Raw genomic sequence first — 16,058 nt, 5'->3', positions numbered from 1 at the left:
AGTCCTGCGAGGTTCGTATCATCAAGATTCTACTGTATATCGAATTTTTGCATATATTGAACAGTCCAAACATCCCCTTGGAAATCCTCTGCTAAGGAAAATATTTTATATATCGGATTATCGATATATCGAACTATTTTGCTATCTCCTTGGAGTTCGATATATCCGGGATTGACTCTAGCATTAAGCCATATAGCGCTGGTACTGCGTGTAAAAATTTTTCCCCCTTTCCTACCTGCTGTAAGTGTCTCTGACACTTTGTGTACATTGTCTGGTTTTCCAGAGTAAAGTCTATTGGAGAATCAGCCCTTGTTCGTGTCCTCACGTTCCTTCTGTGTTTTCATTTTTGTTTTGCATTGTTATTACAATAGACTGGTTCATTTCACCAATGAGTATGGCCTAATGAGTCAGCCATGAGTTCCTGACAGCAGCCGTCGTTGTCATGGGCCAGTTCTTCCGAGTGGGTATGGAGGTTTGTGGGTGGGCATGTTGACGGAAAGGGGGAATCTGCCATGAGCTCCTGATAACAGTTGTCATTTTCACTGGCCAATTCACTGGAGTGGGCATTTTGCTAGAACTACTTATAAAGATACTGGCAAATCTGATCGTTATAGGGCTCCTGCGCTGCCCAGGGGTCGCTGCAAAACCGGCTTCCGGGAAGTACTTCTGGGTAGTACAAAGCTGTGGGGGTCCCATAGGAGCCAGTGTTTACAGAAGCAAAATGAGCTTTATTGCTTGTATTCACTGGCGAGGCGCGCAAACAGGCAACCGTGCGAGTGCGCGTCACTGGTTACGTCGGGCTCCGCGGGATGGCGGTACTTGTCCGTGCTAAGCACATGACTGTATTGCACTCTACCTTGCCGAATGCAAACTATTGCCTCAAGTCCAATGTGAGGGCGATTAATAACATCTCTGTTAACCCCACCGTTGAAAATCGGCTAGAAACGGAGCAGTTGACGCACGCCGGTGTTTTTTTCTTCGGCGTGCGGGCGCAGTGGTCCAAGCCGTGCCATGTCTGTGGCGCATCGGCCATGTCTGTGGCCGTTTCCAGTGTTGCCAACCGAAGAAATCGACAGCTACACTTTTCAACGAATACCACCTATACTTCCAATTGTTTTGCGACATAGTCTCCAGCCCATCTCCGACACGTCTGATTTCTTCCGGCGATCAACTTGACATTAGGAAAAAAAGCTTTGCAGTGTTAAATACGTTTGCAGCGTTGACGAAAGTGCTGGGACGGTGACGGCGCTCTGCCACTCGCAGGTTCACCGATTGATGGTTATGTGAAGGGAAATTTGAAGTAAAAGCTTCTTGCTGGAACTAATACACTTCTTGACAACGACTCTTCAACAACAGCTGATCAAAAAAGAAGAGTAATGCAATCGGCGATCATCGCGCGTAAAAGCCAGCGAGTCTCGTGGACCGCAGGCTTATCCGCTGCAGTGCGCCGAGCTTTTGCGCATCTGCGCACTTATGCGTGCACTTTTTTTAAACACTGCTGGTTTGCATTGCCTTTGCGAATACACGGGGCAGAACTAGCTTGCCATTTTTTGCGTGGCTCAGTGACAAAATGCAGCAAGCATCAGAAGCGTGAAATATGTTTTGTGATCCCGATAGTGGCTGTAAAACAAAGTGGTCGGGCGAACAGAGGGCTCGTTCTGTTTTCTTGTTTGCTCTCACTTTATTTAATTACGCTCTTGCATGATATATTCCCAGTTCGCACTTAAAGGAGTACTGACACCAAATTTTGATACCTAAAAAATGATATAATTGGCTTCAGTAGTTTGTACAGATGCCTCACAGAAATTTTTGCAGCGATCCGAGGCCGGAATCACATCTAAAATCGATTTTGATTGTCCAGGCCGCGAGCTTCCACAAATCGGCAGCACTAGCGCAATCGCTTTCGGCGTGACGAAACATTGGCCTACGTGTCTGGCCGGTTCAGGGTGACGTCATATAGTCGTTTTTAGAACCGGAAACGACATCCTGCGCTGCTGTTGTCGGTGGTATTCGTTTGGGCAGGAGACGTGGGCGTAGCTGTGTGAGCAATGCTTGTAAACGTTGCGTGTTCGACGTCTTTGCTCTTCAGTTCGTTGCCGGCGCATGGTGTTCGACACTGGTGCCGAAAACGGCGTGGTGCGCGATGTCGACGGGCACCGCGGCGACGCGGCGGTGCGCGTCGCCGAGCTCGCCCAAGTTGTGCTATGGCAAGCTCGCGGTATGCGAAATACTGCTTGTGGAAGCCTGCCCGAGCAAATCGACGACGACGCCAAGATGCATTATTTTCCACGCGACGACATGCAGCGCTAAATGTGGACTTCGTGGAGTTCGTGCACGCCGGCGGCCGCAAGAGCTGTCGCCCAAGCCCGCGGGCTCGGGGTTGTACGGGTCACCTTGGGTGTTGGGAACTTAGTATCGTGGCGACTATTTGATCGCTGGTATCTGTACAACTGCGAATGACCGTCCCTTACACAACTTTTCACCACACTATCATCCACTTTTTCGCATATGAAGCTTTATTTTGGCAACAATTTCCGTTTCTGCGATCGGTGACCAAGACATCTGCCGCGGCCTGTTTTGATTCTAGCGCGCAGGTGGCGCCATCTTTCGGCTGCTCACCGCACCGTGGTGCCGACAGTGCTGGGTCGGAGCGCCGAACGCTTCCCATTGCGGCAAATATCTGAACGCCACTTTTAAATTCAGCCCTGATAACAACTCCTAGCACAATTTTCAACACACTAACATCTAGTTTCTTGCGTGTAGAGCTTCTTTTTCGTGATCAGATTGATTAGAAGAGTGGCGACAAGCTGTTGCTATCACGGTCTGCGCCGGTTCGAGCCGCAGTGATATTAAAAAACGGACGACGGCAAAGACATCGCCGGCCTAATCGCCTGGCCAAATAAAGTTGTTCTGTCTGTCGGGTGGCAGTGACTCATCCGAGTCTGAAGATTCAGACGACGTGTCGACTGTGCGGGCGAGTCGCGGACCATGTACAATCGTAGCAGACGATGCGGCGAACGCATGGAGGAAAGAAAAACGTCCCTGACGTCACGGGTGAGACCGTGATGTAAGGCTGCCCGCTTGCAGGCTGGCCTTCGAACGGCCATTTTCCCGCGCGGCGACCAAATTTGAAATTGGTTGCAATAAACGTGCTATAATTAATTCTGTGTTGGAGGCTGACGGCTTTCAGTTCGATTTTCGTAATTACTGGGCCAATAGGTATTCTTTACAGCATAAAAACTGAAAGCGAGAAATTTCGTGTCAGTACTCCTTTAATAAGCAAGAATATGCGTCAGCAACGTTTTGAGGTGTACGACCGAGTTGCATGAACCCAACACGGCGTAGCGCTGGATGGCGAATAGAGTGGGAGGGGGAAGGGGCTTTGCAGGCAAAAAGGAAAAATTCAGCAAATTGCCAATAATATCTGACAATAACCTGGCGAAGTGTGAAGATGTTATGTGTTATGCAATGCAACTGGAAGTGATCAATTCTATGTTCTTGTCTCGCCGTCTAGCCCCATTTCAGGACAAAGCTGACGTGTCGGCGTTCAGATTGTTAGCGACGACCCCTGCACTGGAAGATAATCAACACAATCAGTGACGATCGTATGTAAATATTTATGCCGCGCACCGTATATGCGGCTGCGTTATGTTATGTAAATTTACAAGTATACATCTAAGCAGGCAATGGACTTGCGATTCGGTGCTTGATTTGCATCCTTTAATTGCGCTCAATTTGTTTATTTTGCGGTATTGCCACACCTACTCACTAGTATACGTGTACCCTGCCATTCGTAAACCGTGTGGCGTAAAATTTTAAGCAAGAATCATTTAGTTTGCGAAAATACAAAACAAAATTTCTACTCGCTTTCAAGGCGGTGCCAGGCCAGCAGCGTCAGCTGAATTGGCTGCGCTTTCTGCGTCCGCTTGCTCACGCTAAAGCAACCTTTTGCAGTTACCTCAGGCTGAGCAGCGTTCTGTTTATGCTACTTGTGAACTTTCCTTTGTCGACCGCACGCAAGAAGGAAGAACGATAATTATCGTCAGGAAGTCAAACCACTCAACCTGGCGATACTGTCCCATGCCGCGACGATCACGACAGCTCGCTCAAAAGAAAGCCGATAAATCGGCTTGTTGTCGCGGATATTATTTTGCTTAGCCTCTGCAACTACTTTAAGGGCTATCTCATTAAGTATTCGGTCATTTAAACGCGCCACAAAGCGATTAAGCAATTACAACCAACCTTCGCTCTGGCTTGTAATTGAAAACACATGGAGGGCAGCGAGGGTCGTCTGCTTTTGTACTACCCAGACACGTTGGACACTAGGGGGCGCTGCATGTCGCCAAATTCCAGCGCAGGTGCCCTATAACCAATATCGTTACATCTGGACTGGCAAAAAAAAAAAAAGAAACATACTCGCGTACTTCCCCATGCATGTTCTTGGTTACTCACCAGTGACAAGTGAATCGGGTGGAACAGCAGGACGGTAAAGAACACTTTATTATGGGGTGCATGAATAACCGGAACTTTATTTATGCATGCTTAAAGAAGTCTGAAATTTGAGCTTGCTTGAGCGGCAGCTGAAGCGTGACAGTCGTTGTGTTCATCGCCTCCAGTTGTTGCTTGTATGCATGCGGCAGTCATTTGAAGTGTCCGCATTGTCTGCGTTCGAGAGGTCCTGCAGTGCTACTACTTTATAGTCCACATGTCATGACAATCTACATGCCAATTTGTGCGAAGTGCAGCAAAGCACTCCCCGATGTACATTTTTTAAGGCCCCATTGTTTTGCTTCTTACCTCCTTGGCTACATGAAAATTTTTACACCGCACTCTAAGGAATGAACCGATGATGCTTGCCAAGCAAGAATCTCTAAACTTTAAAGCCTTCCATAAAATGAATTGGAGCGATGACTCGGTGTTACTAAACGTTGGGTGCTGTCTGCAGGCTTGTGCCCCTATACCAGAAAGTTCGCAAGGGCATCGATGTCGTCCAGTACTTCACCACTCACGGCTGGCTGTTCCGGTCAAACAACGTGGTGGCACTTGTGGATGACCTCTCTCCTACAGACAAGCAGGTACTGTACTTTTCTGTACACTTCATTCAACAAGCGAATTTTCTTGCAAGGTTGCTCTAAACACCTTCACCGTCATGTTCGTCTTCCATCTGGTGTCACAAGCCGGGCAGTTAGCAAGGTTGACATCTGTGCAAGTCGTCATTATGTGTGTGTGTAGGTGTGTGGGTGGATAAGCACACACACAGTTTTTTATGGCAGTGCTTGTTTTTTGCACAGCAGCAGCTTACAGTACAATCAACATATTTCAGAGGCACACTGAAGGCAATCAGCAAGTTGATTTCAAATGAAAGTCTGATGTTCCCATAGCCATTGTAGCGTTTATTCGGTGCCGAAAGATGCCTTAATTGCTGATCAAATTTGATGCAAACGGCGACTGCTGTCGCCGTCGCCGTTTGCGCCACGATAAACCGGAAGGAAGTGAGGCAGCAGTGATGTATTGTAGTATAGAAGCAATTCAATACAATGCTACCTCGTACTGAGCGGTTCGATTAGTTTTGGTCAAATTAGTCATGCTTTCCCGAAGTCCCATGTCCCTTGCAGCTCCGGACCGCTACGCAAAATGTTCCTTCATGGGACCGCAATCAGTATTGACACTTTGTTCAAGGAAGACATATCGTCCTTTGGAGGCCCCGCAAATTTTGGCCCTGAACCAACCGCTCGTGCGTAGCTTGCACGCTTTCTCGGAAAGCGGCACCTCCGCCCCAAGCATGCATGAGTAGCGCCATCCAGCATTAGCAAGGAAGGACGTTGTGCGTGCCAGACGTTTCAACCACTTCCGGTGCAAGTTGCACAGTACAGCCACTGGTGGCAGCACCTGCCTTCGTATTTTCACTATTTTTTGCCTTATTTTAAAACAAGGTACACATAAGAGTGGCATATATGTGTTCTTGGTGAGCTAATCTATTTATCTAGAGCAACTTGTATTTTGACTTCAGTGTCCCTTCAATTGCATATCCTGTCAGTGTTTGCCAGTTTTATCTGATGGTAATATCATCGTAACTACTGATTTTTCAGTCTTGACATCTGCTTTGTGCCTCGTACACCTGAAATATTAACAACATGACATGTGTGGTATCAACTCCCCCCTGTTATAGTTGTTCAACTTTGACGTCCGGAACCTGCAATGGTTTCTGTACTGGGAACAATACGTGCTGGGCATCCGCAAGTACCTCTTCAAGGCAGAAGTTTCAAAGCTCCCAGAGGCACGAAAGCACATGAAATGGTAAGCAAACTTGTGAAAATTTCTACAAAAAGAAGGGGGAAGTTGAGCCTAGGAATATTTAATTAAAACAAATTAAAAAGTAGCTCCAACTGTTGATAATTTGATGTACAATAGTACTCTAGTTTAAGCTATGTTACCTAATGCCATTTCCCCTGCAATTTTTTTTTTTTCAATGTTGTGGCAGATGTGTTCTGAATGATTGACTGGTTCTTGAAAAATGAATGCAGGTGTGTAAAGCAGCAGTTTTTATGGCGTAGCCATGAATTTATTGACGTTGGCACAAGTGTACTTCATATTAGGTGGGTCATTTGTGGCACACTATTGCACTTCAGGAAATTCGGCTGGTAGAGACATTTTAGACATGTTTCCGTTAAGTGGCATACAAAGCTGCAAACAATGTATACAAAAAAACAGCATGTTCATGGCAACGTATATCCATAACTCATTGACAGAAGAGACAAGACAAAAATGAATGAGATTGGTTGATTGACAGGCTTTAATGCGAAAGAGGTGAGGAAGGGGAATAAATGCCGGCGGGGAGTAAAAGGGGCTGGGGGAAAAAGAGTGTATGGATCATTGGAAAGTTATATTCGATCTTGTATACTGCGGTTGAGTCCATAAGAACACACCGAGGGGGGAGGGGCACTATACCTGTTGTCCAGTCTCTGGTCATTTTCTTAATTGAAGGGGTACTGACGCAAAAATTTTGCATCTTATTCTTTTTCTTTTTTTTGCGATATGTAGCTAGTGTGTAGAAGCCTCATTTGCTTCAGCGCATGACGGTTAATTAAAGATGTTTTTAAAGTGGCCAGTCGCAGTTTCGGTTTCAGCGAATGCTGCGAAAGGCTGGATTTGGTATAAACATAGCTGCCCACATGACGGCCGGACAGATATCACAGAGCAGAGCTGCCGTAGCACGGTCGATTCTGCGTTGGCGGCAGTTTCTGCTGATGCCCCTATGTACTGATCTCGTCAGCCGCGTAATTAAAAAGTGACCGTGGACGCGATGCAGGCGCTGTGAGTGCAAATTGCTGCCGCGGCTAGAGAATGATGCACGACACTCGAAAAAGTGGGTGGGGAGATGCACGCTGGGAGCAGCTGGCAGGTCTGCCTACAGATGTGCCAGGCTTGACACTGTGGCGGACATTCAATCGCTGCTCTTGTAAGCAGTGCGATGACGATTTCTAATGCAATTCACCATTGCATCATTAACTCCTTTCTCGTATGTGCAGCCTTGTTTAGGACTTGACTCCCGTTTCGTGCAGCGGTAACAAGCTATCACTCGAACTACCTGTGCTGGCCTGCGTCACTTCGCGGCTGTGGCCGCCGCCTGTGTAGCGACCGTGTGGCTCGCTCAGTGCGCTTTTTGTGTCTCCGGCGCATTTCCGCATCCAGTGTAAAAAAAAGCAATAAAAACAGAGCACCTGAAATCGCTGTAGAACTTAGGTCGCAACCAACTGCCTGATGAGCAAACGAAATCCCGGTGCCTCCGCCACCAACATTCAAATTGTCCGTTGCTCAAGAGCAAAAGCACTGACCTCTGATCGGAGCGGTGAGCCGGCGAGAAACGCCGGCAGTGCGGAAGTGGCCGACACCAATTTGTGACGTGTTTGGATGGTGTTTTTTTACTTCACATCCAGGGAATGTCAATTGCGCAAGGTCTTCCACTGGTGGCTCGGTTGCGTGTAAATATGACTTTAAATATGTTCTAGGCTGTATTTGCTGCTGAAATTTTGCAGATGACACATGTGTGTTCACAGCAATCTACCTCCAAAGTTATCTTGCCCTCAAAATTTTGTGTCAGTACTCCTTTGAAGTACACTGAGGGGCACCATAACTGTAAACACTACGAATTAGGAATTCAGGGGTGATCCAGCCATTCGAACTATTGGAGCAATTTTTGGAGCTGAAAAAATGTTATTTTGGAGCACTATTGTATCAGAGCTTGATTTTGGAGCAGCTTGGGAGCAGCACAAAACTTGTGTTGCAGCTTCATTTATCTGGAGATAAAGAAGGCTGGCAACCATTCAGGCAGCGCTAATTACTTCCCCACAGTTGTAGACTCTGAAGCTAGTAACTAAAGCACCAAAAATGTGTGCCCCCACAGCCTTTAGACACTGCTGCAAGTGAAGCAGATGACAAGCGTTTCTTTAACTTAAAAAAAAAACACCAAGTAATCTTTACAAAAACTTGCTGATACCAAAAGGGGGCCCATTTTATTCACAATAGAATTATTTCACTATCTCAAACATATTGCACTGATTTGTTGCTTCTTGCCGTTTCGTTCAGTTCATCCAGCTCGGAGGGTCCGCCTCGACAATATTTAGACAGAAAATACATATTGCACTTCACACACATCACACCATACTATTGCTTCTTGCTTGCCTTCTTATTAAGTTCATTCAGCTCGGAGAGGGTGTGGCTAAAGGCAGAGTTGCCTTCTGCTAATAAAGCCTGCCCTGATGAAATAATGTTTTCAGCCCTTTTCAGCAACGCACGGCATGAGATCCCCTTTTCTTCCAAATTCCACCTGAGCCGCTTTTCATTGCCGACATCAGCACTACATTCCTGGCCACTCAGGCGGTGTATGAGCAATATGAAGGGGCTTTATTTCCAATACCGCCACGCGGAATGAAAAAAAAAAAGAACAAAAAACAAAAACAAACAGAAACCCATTGCGAAAATCCCAAACGGCAAGTTGTTTAAACTTACGCTGACGCAGTTTTGGCTAGCGCTACTCCACTGCAGTAGCCCTAAATATAAGGCCGCACAGTAATAAAACGATTCGCCGCGAGCGCAGAAAAGAATAGACTCTCGTTTGTGCATCTTGTCACGAGTGGCCGAATGTCAATCGCTAGTTTTCTATAAGCGATACACATGAAGAAATTCCATTATGCTTGTTTGCAGCAGTGCGGGAAACCACTCCGTTGCGGTCCACGCCACCGGACTGTATGCATGCCGACTTGCCGAATCACCATCTCTGCTTCGAAGCGGCACTGTGGCTGCACTATTGCTGCACTGTGGCTGCACCATGAGCAGAGCTCGGCTGGGGCAACCGAATAATCGAGCGCACCGCTTCCTCCAAGTTGCCAACCTAGGAACCATCGTGCTGGTTAGCGGCAGAATGATCGTCTCTCGCTTTAGCTGGTTTGAGGGGACAACTCTCCGCCAAAAGACCGGGTTCAAACGGTTCGGAGCATTTGGCGCAAGTAAAACACCACTGGGCGCAGCAGGGCGCAGGAGAATACAATTGTAGCAAAATGGCGCAAATGGTGCAGCTGGATCACCCCTGGGAATTGGACAATTTAAAGCATTGAAGTAGCTCGTGAAGACGCTTCCTCAGGCAGTGCAATGTTGAAATTGTTTGAAATGCTTAAGCGTATTGCTTTGGACTTTGTTGTTTTGCAACAGACCCACTTCTGCTCCCTCACAGGCTCTACATCCTGCACCTGTTCCTGAACTTGCTCCTGGTGACGTTTGTGTGGCGGCTGCTGATGACGCGGTCGCAGACGGCGCGGAACCTCTGCTACTTCATGCTGACCTTTGCCCTGAGGCTGTGCAAACTGCTGCCTCCCCTGCGGTCGCTGTGATGCTTGCTGCCACGGAGGCGGCGATGACGACAACGGCGCTGGCCAAGCCCATTCTGTGCGAGGTGACGCACGCCAACAACGACCCCGACGGTGGGAGCAGAACCTGCCGCCAGCCTGCGACGGCGGCAGTCGGCGACCAGAGACAACACACGCTGATGCTCACCCACTCACTCCCGGAACAGCCGTCATCATCCCCGCTCTCTCCCACCGTTCCCGTAGCTTATGCCACCAGGCCGCTCCTAGTTGCCTGCTCTGCGAGGATGTTGACGAAGATGATGATACGCTTACTCCTGGCAGGAAAGTGATGGTGCGGGAGTGAACCACGGGGCTTCAGGCACGCTCGAACTGGTGTGAGCTGTTGTGCTCAAGTTTTTTTTTTCCTTCGGCCATTTTGCGAGATGCGTAGCTCGCGCTGCTGCTTCGATGAGTGTGCGATACTTGCAAAGTGCTGCTGCGACACTCCTAGCGTTTTTTTCGCCTTCCTCCCAGAGTCTGTAGCTACCGTGGCTGGACTGCCCGTCGTGCAGCTTGGGTAGCGAGTTGACTGTGCGGCGTTGGTGTTGGTGAAATGGTGCCTAGCTTTGAGCAGTCTGTTCACGCACTCCAAACTTCTCTTGGGCTTGGACTGCTTGGAGAAGATCGAGCTGTGGCTTTGGAAGAGTGCGTGTGCGCGCGTTTGTGTGTCTTTGAAGATTCAGCAAGTTCGACCCTTTTCTTCAAGGCTTAGTTGAGTTGCAGCAAACACGGGAAATGCATGAATGAATTTTCTTCGAGCGCACGGAATCATGTCATCGGTATTGTTTTTTTTTTAACCAAATTTCTAAATCGTCAGAAAACTTGCATATACTAGAGCTGCTCATTAAGCTAGTTCACAGCTAGCGATGTGCATCTTAGCTCTCTCTGCGCCATGTGTGAACGACCAGGGTGTTTATGTGAAACTCTCTGCTTCCTTTAAGGTAGAATTGTGATAATACTGTGTTAGCCCCCGTGGTTTCGAGAGTATGCCACATTACCGTGTGTAGTATTTGTAACAGTGTCAGACCTCCTGTTACGTACAGCCTAACCTTGTACCATTTTGTTGCACTGTTTGCTAGATACGGCTCTTCACAGAGCTGCAATACCATCCTTTACATCTGTGGAGGGGTGCTTTTTTTCTTTTTAAAGCTTCGCGTGGTACGTTGCAATATAATCAACAATTTAGTTGCCTGCATGCACATGTGCACGCATTTGTTTTTCGGTGAAAATAGTTTTTACTTCAGCAAGTTTTTTTATTCCTTCTTTGTTTTGGTGGGAAAGGCTAGAAGGTTGTTGGCATTAAGTGTGCAAGTGTGCAATGTGGAGAGGATTCCAGAGCCTAGTCATACTAACACTCCACAATGCTAATGGTGTGAAGCAGCTCTTGACGGATTGTCGAACCCCATGCCTACCTAGAATGTAGTTTGTGCAGCTACCTGTTTTAAACCACTGAGAGAGTGACTTGTGCAGAGACTGAGAGAGTGATGCTTGTCTTTAGTTCTGAATTTGAGGAAATTCTGCACTGCACTCCTGAACCCTCGCGTTAATGTACACGTCTGCAGTGCTGTTTTATTCTCACTGACCTTGCCCAGAAAACTACGAAAAAGTTAGTTGAACCTCGTAATGATATAACAGGCTATAATGTATTGACGGATTTAAGGAACGAACGGAAATTTTACGTTGCCATACCAGCATAAATTCGCCGTTTCAACTTAGCCTTGTCACAAGGTCCTTGCATAGTTTGCTGTCATTGAATGTAACTGTACTTTGATTTTACCAAGTGTGATTACGAGGCGTGTATTTGTTTGCCACATTGGCATTGGTTCCACGGCTCCAATTAGGCAACAAATCTGCTGACTGCCATCTAGGTGCTTTCCGGCCAGTGCCTTTAGACTGCAGTTGGGGAGAAACACGTTGCCCTGCATAGGCGATCCCACTTCCCTCCACACTGGCTATGCATAACGGTTAATGGTATGAGTCCGCAGTTGCGTGTTTAGTTAGGATTGAGGCACATTATCCTTTCGTCTGTTTGGCACGCTCCAGTTCTCCTGTATGTGCAGCAGCTCTGCGTAACATGCCTCTTTGCGGCCTTTACGGCATGCTTGCGAGAACGGGGGTGACTTGGCGATTAGCTGCCAATCCAGTAGCATACCATTGCCTCGATGCGCTGTTCCCAGGGGGAAAACTACAACCGTGCAGTCACTATTTGTACAAATGCTTGTGCACTATCCCAGAAACCGCTTCGCAGGCTGACGATTCAGGGTTGTGCCTCTTCTCCAGGAACTGTGAATCCGTGCTTGGCTACTTAAAATTGCCGCTGAAGCATGTCAGTTTTTCTATTGCCGTCTGTTGTGCAGTCAGGTGAGGCATCATGAGAGCTGAACAAACTCGTGAGGAAATTCTCGAATCGAGGATTTGTTACTGCAGACAGTGCCTATAGTGGGCAGCGCAACACAAACTGTAATGTGGTCTTTAAAAAAAAAGGAGAAAAGGTTTCTTGGTCATTTAGTGGGGAGTATTTTCGGCACAAAAACTGTCTGCCTGGCGCAAGTGAATCATTTGTAGCTGAAGAATCCTGCCAATCTGTTGAACTCTGGTCCGCGAGTAAAGGAATCTGCGTACGTGGGCGCAAAAGAGCGCATTCACTCGTTCACCTGTAAAAAAAAAATAAGAGGATACGCCGTGCGCTAGTTCTCAGTTGCTGACACATCTTTTCTAGTCTAAAAAGTAGGCTCCAGTGAACGGACTGTACGACTGCTCATTTGCGTCCGACTCAGAAAACCTCTCGAAGGAAAGCAAAGCCTGCCATGACGACTACATCAAGCAATAGACAGGCAAGCCGGAACATTCACCCGTGGAATGGACAATGCAAGGACTTTCCGCTTAGCGTGTTTAGAGCACCTATTTATTTTAGCGAGGTACCTGTCTTTGTACGAGCGTAGCTGAAGCGAGCAGAGCTTGCCTGCCAGGCAGGCCACTGCTTTGAGTACATGGTACCACAACTGCACCTTTCTTCCGGAGCATGGATGCGTTCTCTGCCCGGAAGAACAACAGAGAGGTGTTGGGTCTTAGCACAGATTTGTCTGAGACGGTGTGGGGGGGATGTGTTGTCTAGCGTGTGGAGTCATTGTACATTCCTTACTGCCCATCAAAAGCCATACAAATGTTCGCCACGTAGTTAGTTTTGGCTGCTCCATTTCAACCCTTTCTACGGTGCGCCGGTCAGAAGCCATTCCTTTCTGACGCTTCGACTGGGCGTGGTATAAAAAGTAACGGTGCACGAACGAGTCTCTTACTACCGCTCTAGCGTACTGTACTCCCTCTAGGACATCTTTTTGCAATTAAACGAGACACAGTGTTCTTCACTACCTGTATGTATTGACGGTTTGACCGAACCGCTGCTTGCTTTTTTTATTATCGAAGCGCATCTTCCTAGTGCCAAAATATACAACGCAGGAGTCGGAGGTGTGGAAACGGCACTAGTTGCTGAGCGGGGGAGATAAAAAGAAGTCTACATGTGGCACAGTGTCTACTCTGCTAAATTCTTCAGAACATACTGCAGGCTCTGCAAGCTTCGTGCAATTTGCGTGCATTTCTTTTTTCGGGCTAGAAGGGAGAGTTGCATGCTCGTTTTGCGTCTGGGTAGTGCTGAGATGGCCCGTTATGAGTGAAATAAATTATGTTGCAAAGGCAGAACACCCGCACCATTCTTTCGGAACATGGCAGCCCTGGGCCATGTGCTACGCCGGGTGGCTGGCTGTCCTGCTGTTTCTACTTCCATGTTGTTCACCTGAGTGAACAGAAGACTGCAATTCCTCTCTAAGCCGTGTGGCTGGATCATGTATCTCCTGGATGTGGTGGCAAGACTGAGAGTAAGAACAGAGATTACGGCTGAATAAAGTCGACAGCACAAGTTTCCGCTGCTGCCTTGCTGAGATTTTTAACTGCAGAGTTGCTTGGTCTCGTGGCGTTCGCAAAAAGTGTTCACCCCCCCCCCCAAAAAAATACAAAGAACAAACAGCGAGTACATGTCAGCGGGCGTGCCGTGAGGAGTGCCCGGTGTCGTGTGGGCTTGCGCTTTGTGAGGAGTTCGCAAAAAGAAATAACCAAAAAACAGTTCACATGCGTCCGCACCTGAAGTGGGAGCACAAACGCCGAGTTCGCAAAGCCGGTTGCCGCTGATTCTAGTGCGTGCTAACGCGGTCCCCTTAGGGAGAGACGTAAAAGCCTACGGACAAAACGATCTGGGCCTGCCAGTCATGGAGAACGTTCAGTAGCAAGTTTGTAAATCTGTGTGAGGTGCAACCGCCGGGCCTTCGACGAAAGGAGAGGGGCCTTCGGCTCTGCTGTTTCTCCAGCCTTGCAGTGCGAGAATCCCTAAGCCGACATCACGGAGACGCGCTTCGCAGCGCTGCCCATGGTCGTGCTCACCGTCAATGGTCTAAAGTACCCAAGGGCCACGAGAAAGTACTTCGCACTCTGCAAACTAACACTTACTTGCACCCGGGGAGATGCCACTACATAGCCCCCACCCTCTATTCCCCTTTGTGCCGCTTTTGTGGGGAATCTGGGACACTTTTTCATATGGTCAGCGGCTGTACACAACGCCCACTTGACCCGCCCAGTCTCGTCCCCACTTACGAGCTTTGGGAGAGAGCCTTGGCTGGCTCTTTCCTCGACGTCCAGTGCATGTTGGGGAAGAGAGTAAAGACGCGGCCTGTGCCAATGGACTCCTGGAATCAGGAGGCCACCCTAAGGACCATTCTTCTAGAAAACATTAAATACAGTTGAAACTCGATTTTACGATACCCGATTTTATGAATTTCCCGATTTAACGAACAAATTAGGATTCGCCCCCGTAGTGTCCCATTGGCTTAATGATTTTTTGAACTTGAAATAACGGAAGAAACTTCGCTGCCAAGCCCGTTGACAAAGCAATTAAGAAAAAAAGATGCATAGAAAAAGAGGTTTTTCCAAATCTATGGCGTCTAGAATCTATGGCAGTGTGCTGCCAGCGTAGGAGAGGTAGCACACTGCCTTTACACTTCCAAAGGAGCTTCCACAATTCTACTTCCAAGGCTGCGTCGGGCTCCACAAGCCCGCAACACGAGCAGGAAGAGGCATCGCCCAGTTGTTGGGCAGAGCTTCGTCGGCGAGGCGAGGTGGCCGCAAATCAGAACTTCGACGACTTCGTGAACGCCGACGCAGACGCGCACACTGACACAACAGAGGTTCTCGACGACGACGAGATAGTGCAGCTTGTGTCCGGCGCACAAAAGGAGTCTGAAAATGCGAATGATCCGGATACTGCCGAAGCTCCCGTGCTCACAAGAAGCCAGGTGATAGATGCTGTCGACCTTCTGAGGGGGTTTGCTGGGGCACACGAGGGTGCCGAGGACGCTTTGACTTCACTGGCCAGCTACGAGAAGTGTGTGCTCCCGCTGTTCACAAAGCGCGCGCAGACAAAAATCACGAGCTTTTTTACTAGGCAATAAATTTGTCGTCCTCTTGATTTTGCGAAGTTCCCTATTTAATGAAATACTTTGCGAGTTCCGGTGAGTTTGTTAAATTGAGGTCGAACTGTATATTTACTCCCTCCCTCACTCTTTTGCATTGTTCGACTAAGAAATGAAAGCGAAAAGACGCAAACACTGTGCATCTAGGGGGTACCGGTGTATGGTGGGATAAATTGCGTTTGATTTGAATGTGTTGCTTTGAGGGGTTTCTGTAGTTCTTGTATGAGGTCTTACTCAGTGCCTATATGGTTGTGTATGAGTCTTGATAGGTGATGTGCCGTAGTCGATTTGGATTCTTTTGTTCCCATGAGGGAGCGGAGAAGGCGCCAGGTGCGACAGGTTCCCAGGGTTCCTTAGAGTTTATAGCAAAACACAGTTTTGTTGACTTAATTGACGAGCGCAAGTTTCGGCTTCAGTCGTGAGTTTGGCTATGTGTATCCGCAGCTTATGAATTGTTTTGCATTTTCTCCATCGCTTAAAGAGCCATGAAGACAAAATACAAGTTGGGTTTATTAGAAAGACTGCTTAGTCCCGATAACAATGATACCAATATCATCGCAATCTTCGAGCAAATAACGGAGATATTAAAGAAAACGTGTGAAGTAGTCGCGACCCCCTAGCCAATTTCCCGCAACTTTTC

General features: G+C 47.9%; 1 protein-coding gene across 4 annotated transcripts in view; it reads left to right on the top strand.

Moving 5' to 3' along the window:
* LOC144174627 (fatty acyl-CoA reductase 1-like) overlaps positions 1 to 13,598 on the top strand; it is a 109,513-nt gene extending 95,915 nt beyond the window's left edge. For all 4 annotated transcript variants that reach the window (XM_077703406.1, XM_077703407.1, XM_077703405.1 and 1 more), the window contains 3 exons: positions 4,946 to 5,075; positions 6,170 to 6,297; positions 9,731 to 13,598. In XM_077703406.1, the coding sequence (XP_077559532.1) occupies positions 4,946 to 5,075; positions 6,170 to 6,297; positions 9,731 to 9,887 (415 nt within the window). In that variant the 3' untranslated portion in view covers positions 9,888 to 13,598. The remainder of the gene's footprint in view (positions 1 to 4,945; positions 5,076 to 6,169; positions 6,298 to 9,730) is intronic.
* The last annotated feature ends 2,460 nt before the right edge of the window (positions 13,599 to 16,058 follow it).

The sequence above is a fragment of the Haemaphysalis longicornis genome, unplaced genomic scaffold, assembly GCF_048455015.1.
Source record: "Haemaphysalis longicornis isolate Haplotype H1 unplaced genomic scaffold, Haemaphysalis longicornis Haplotype H1 scaffold_3, whole genome shotgun sequence".
Lineage (NCBI taxonomy): Eukaryota > Metazoa > Arthropoda > Arachnida > Ixodida > Ixodidae > Haemaphysalis > Haemaphysalis longicornis.
The sequence above is the reverse complement of the archived record's forward strand: the minus strand, read 5'-3'. Positions and strand labels throughout refer to the sequence as shown.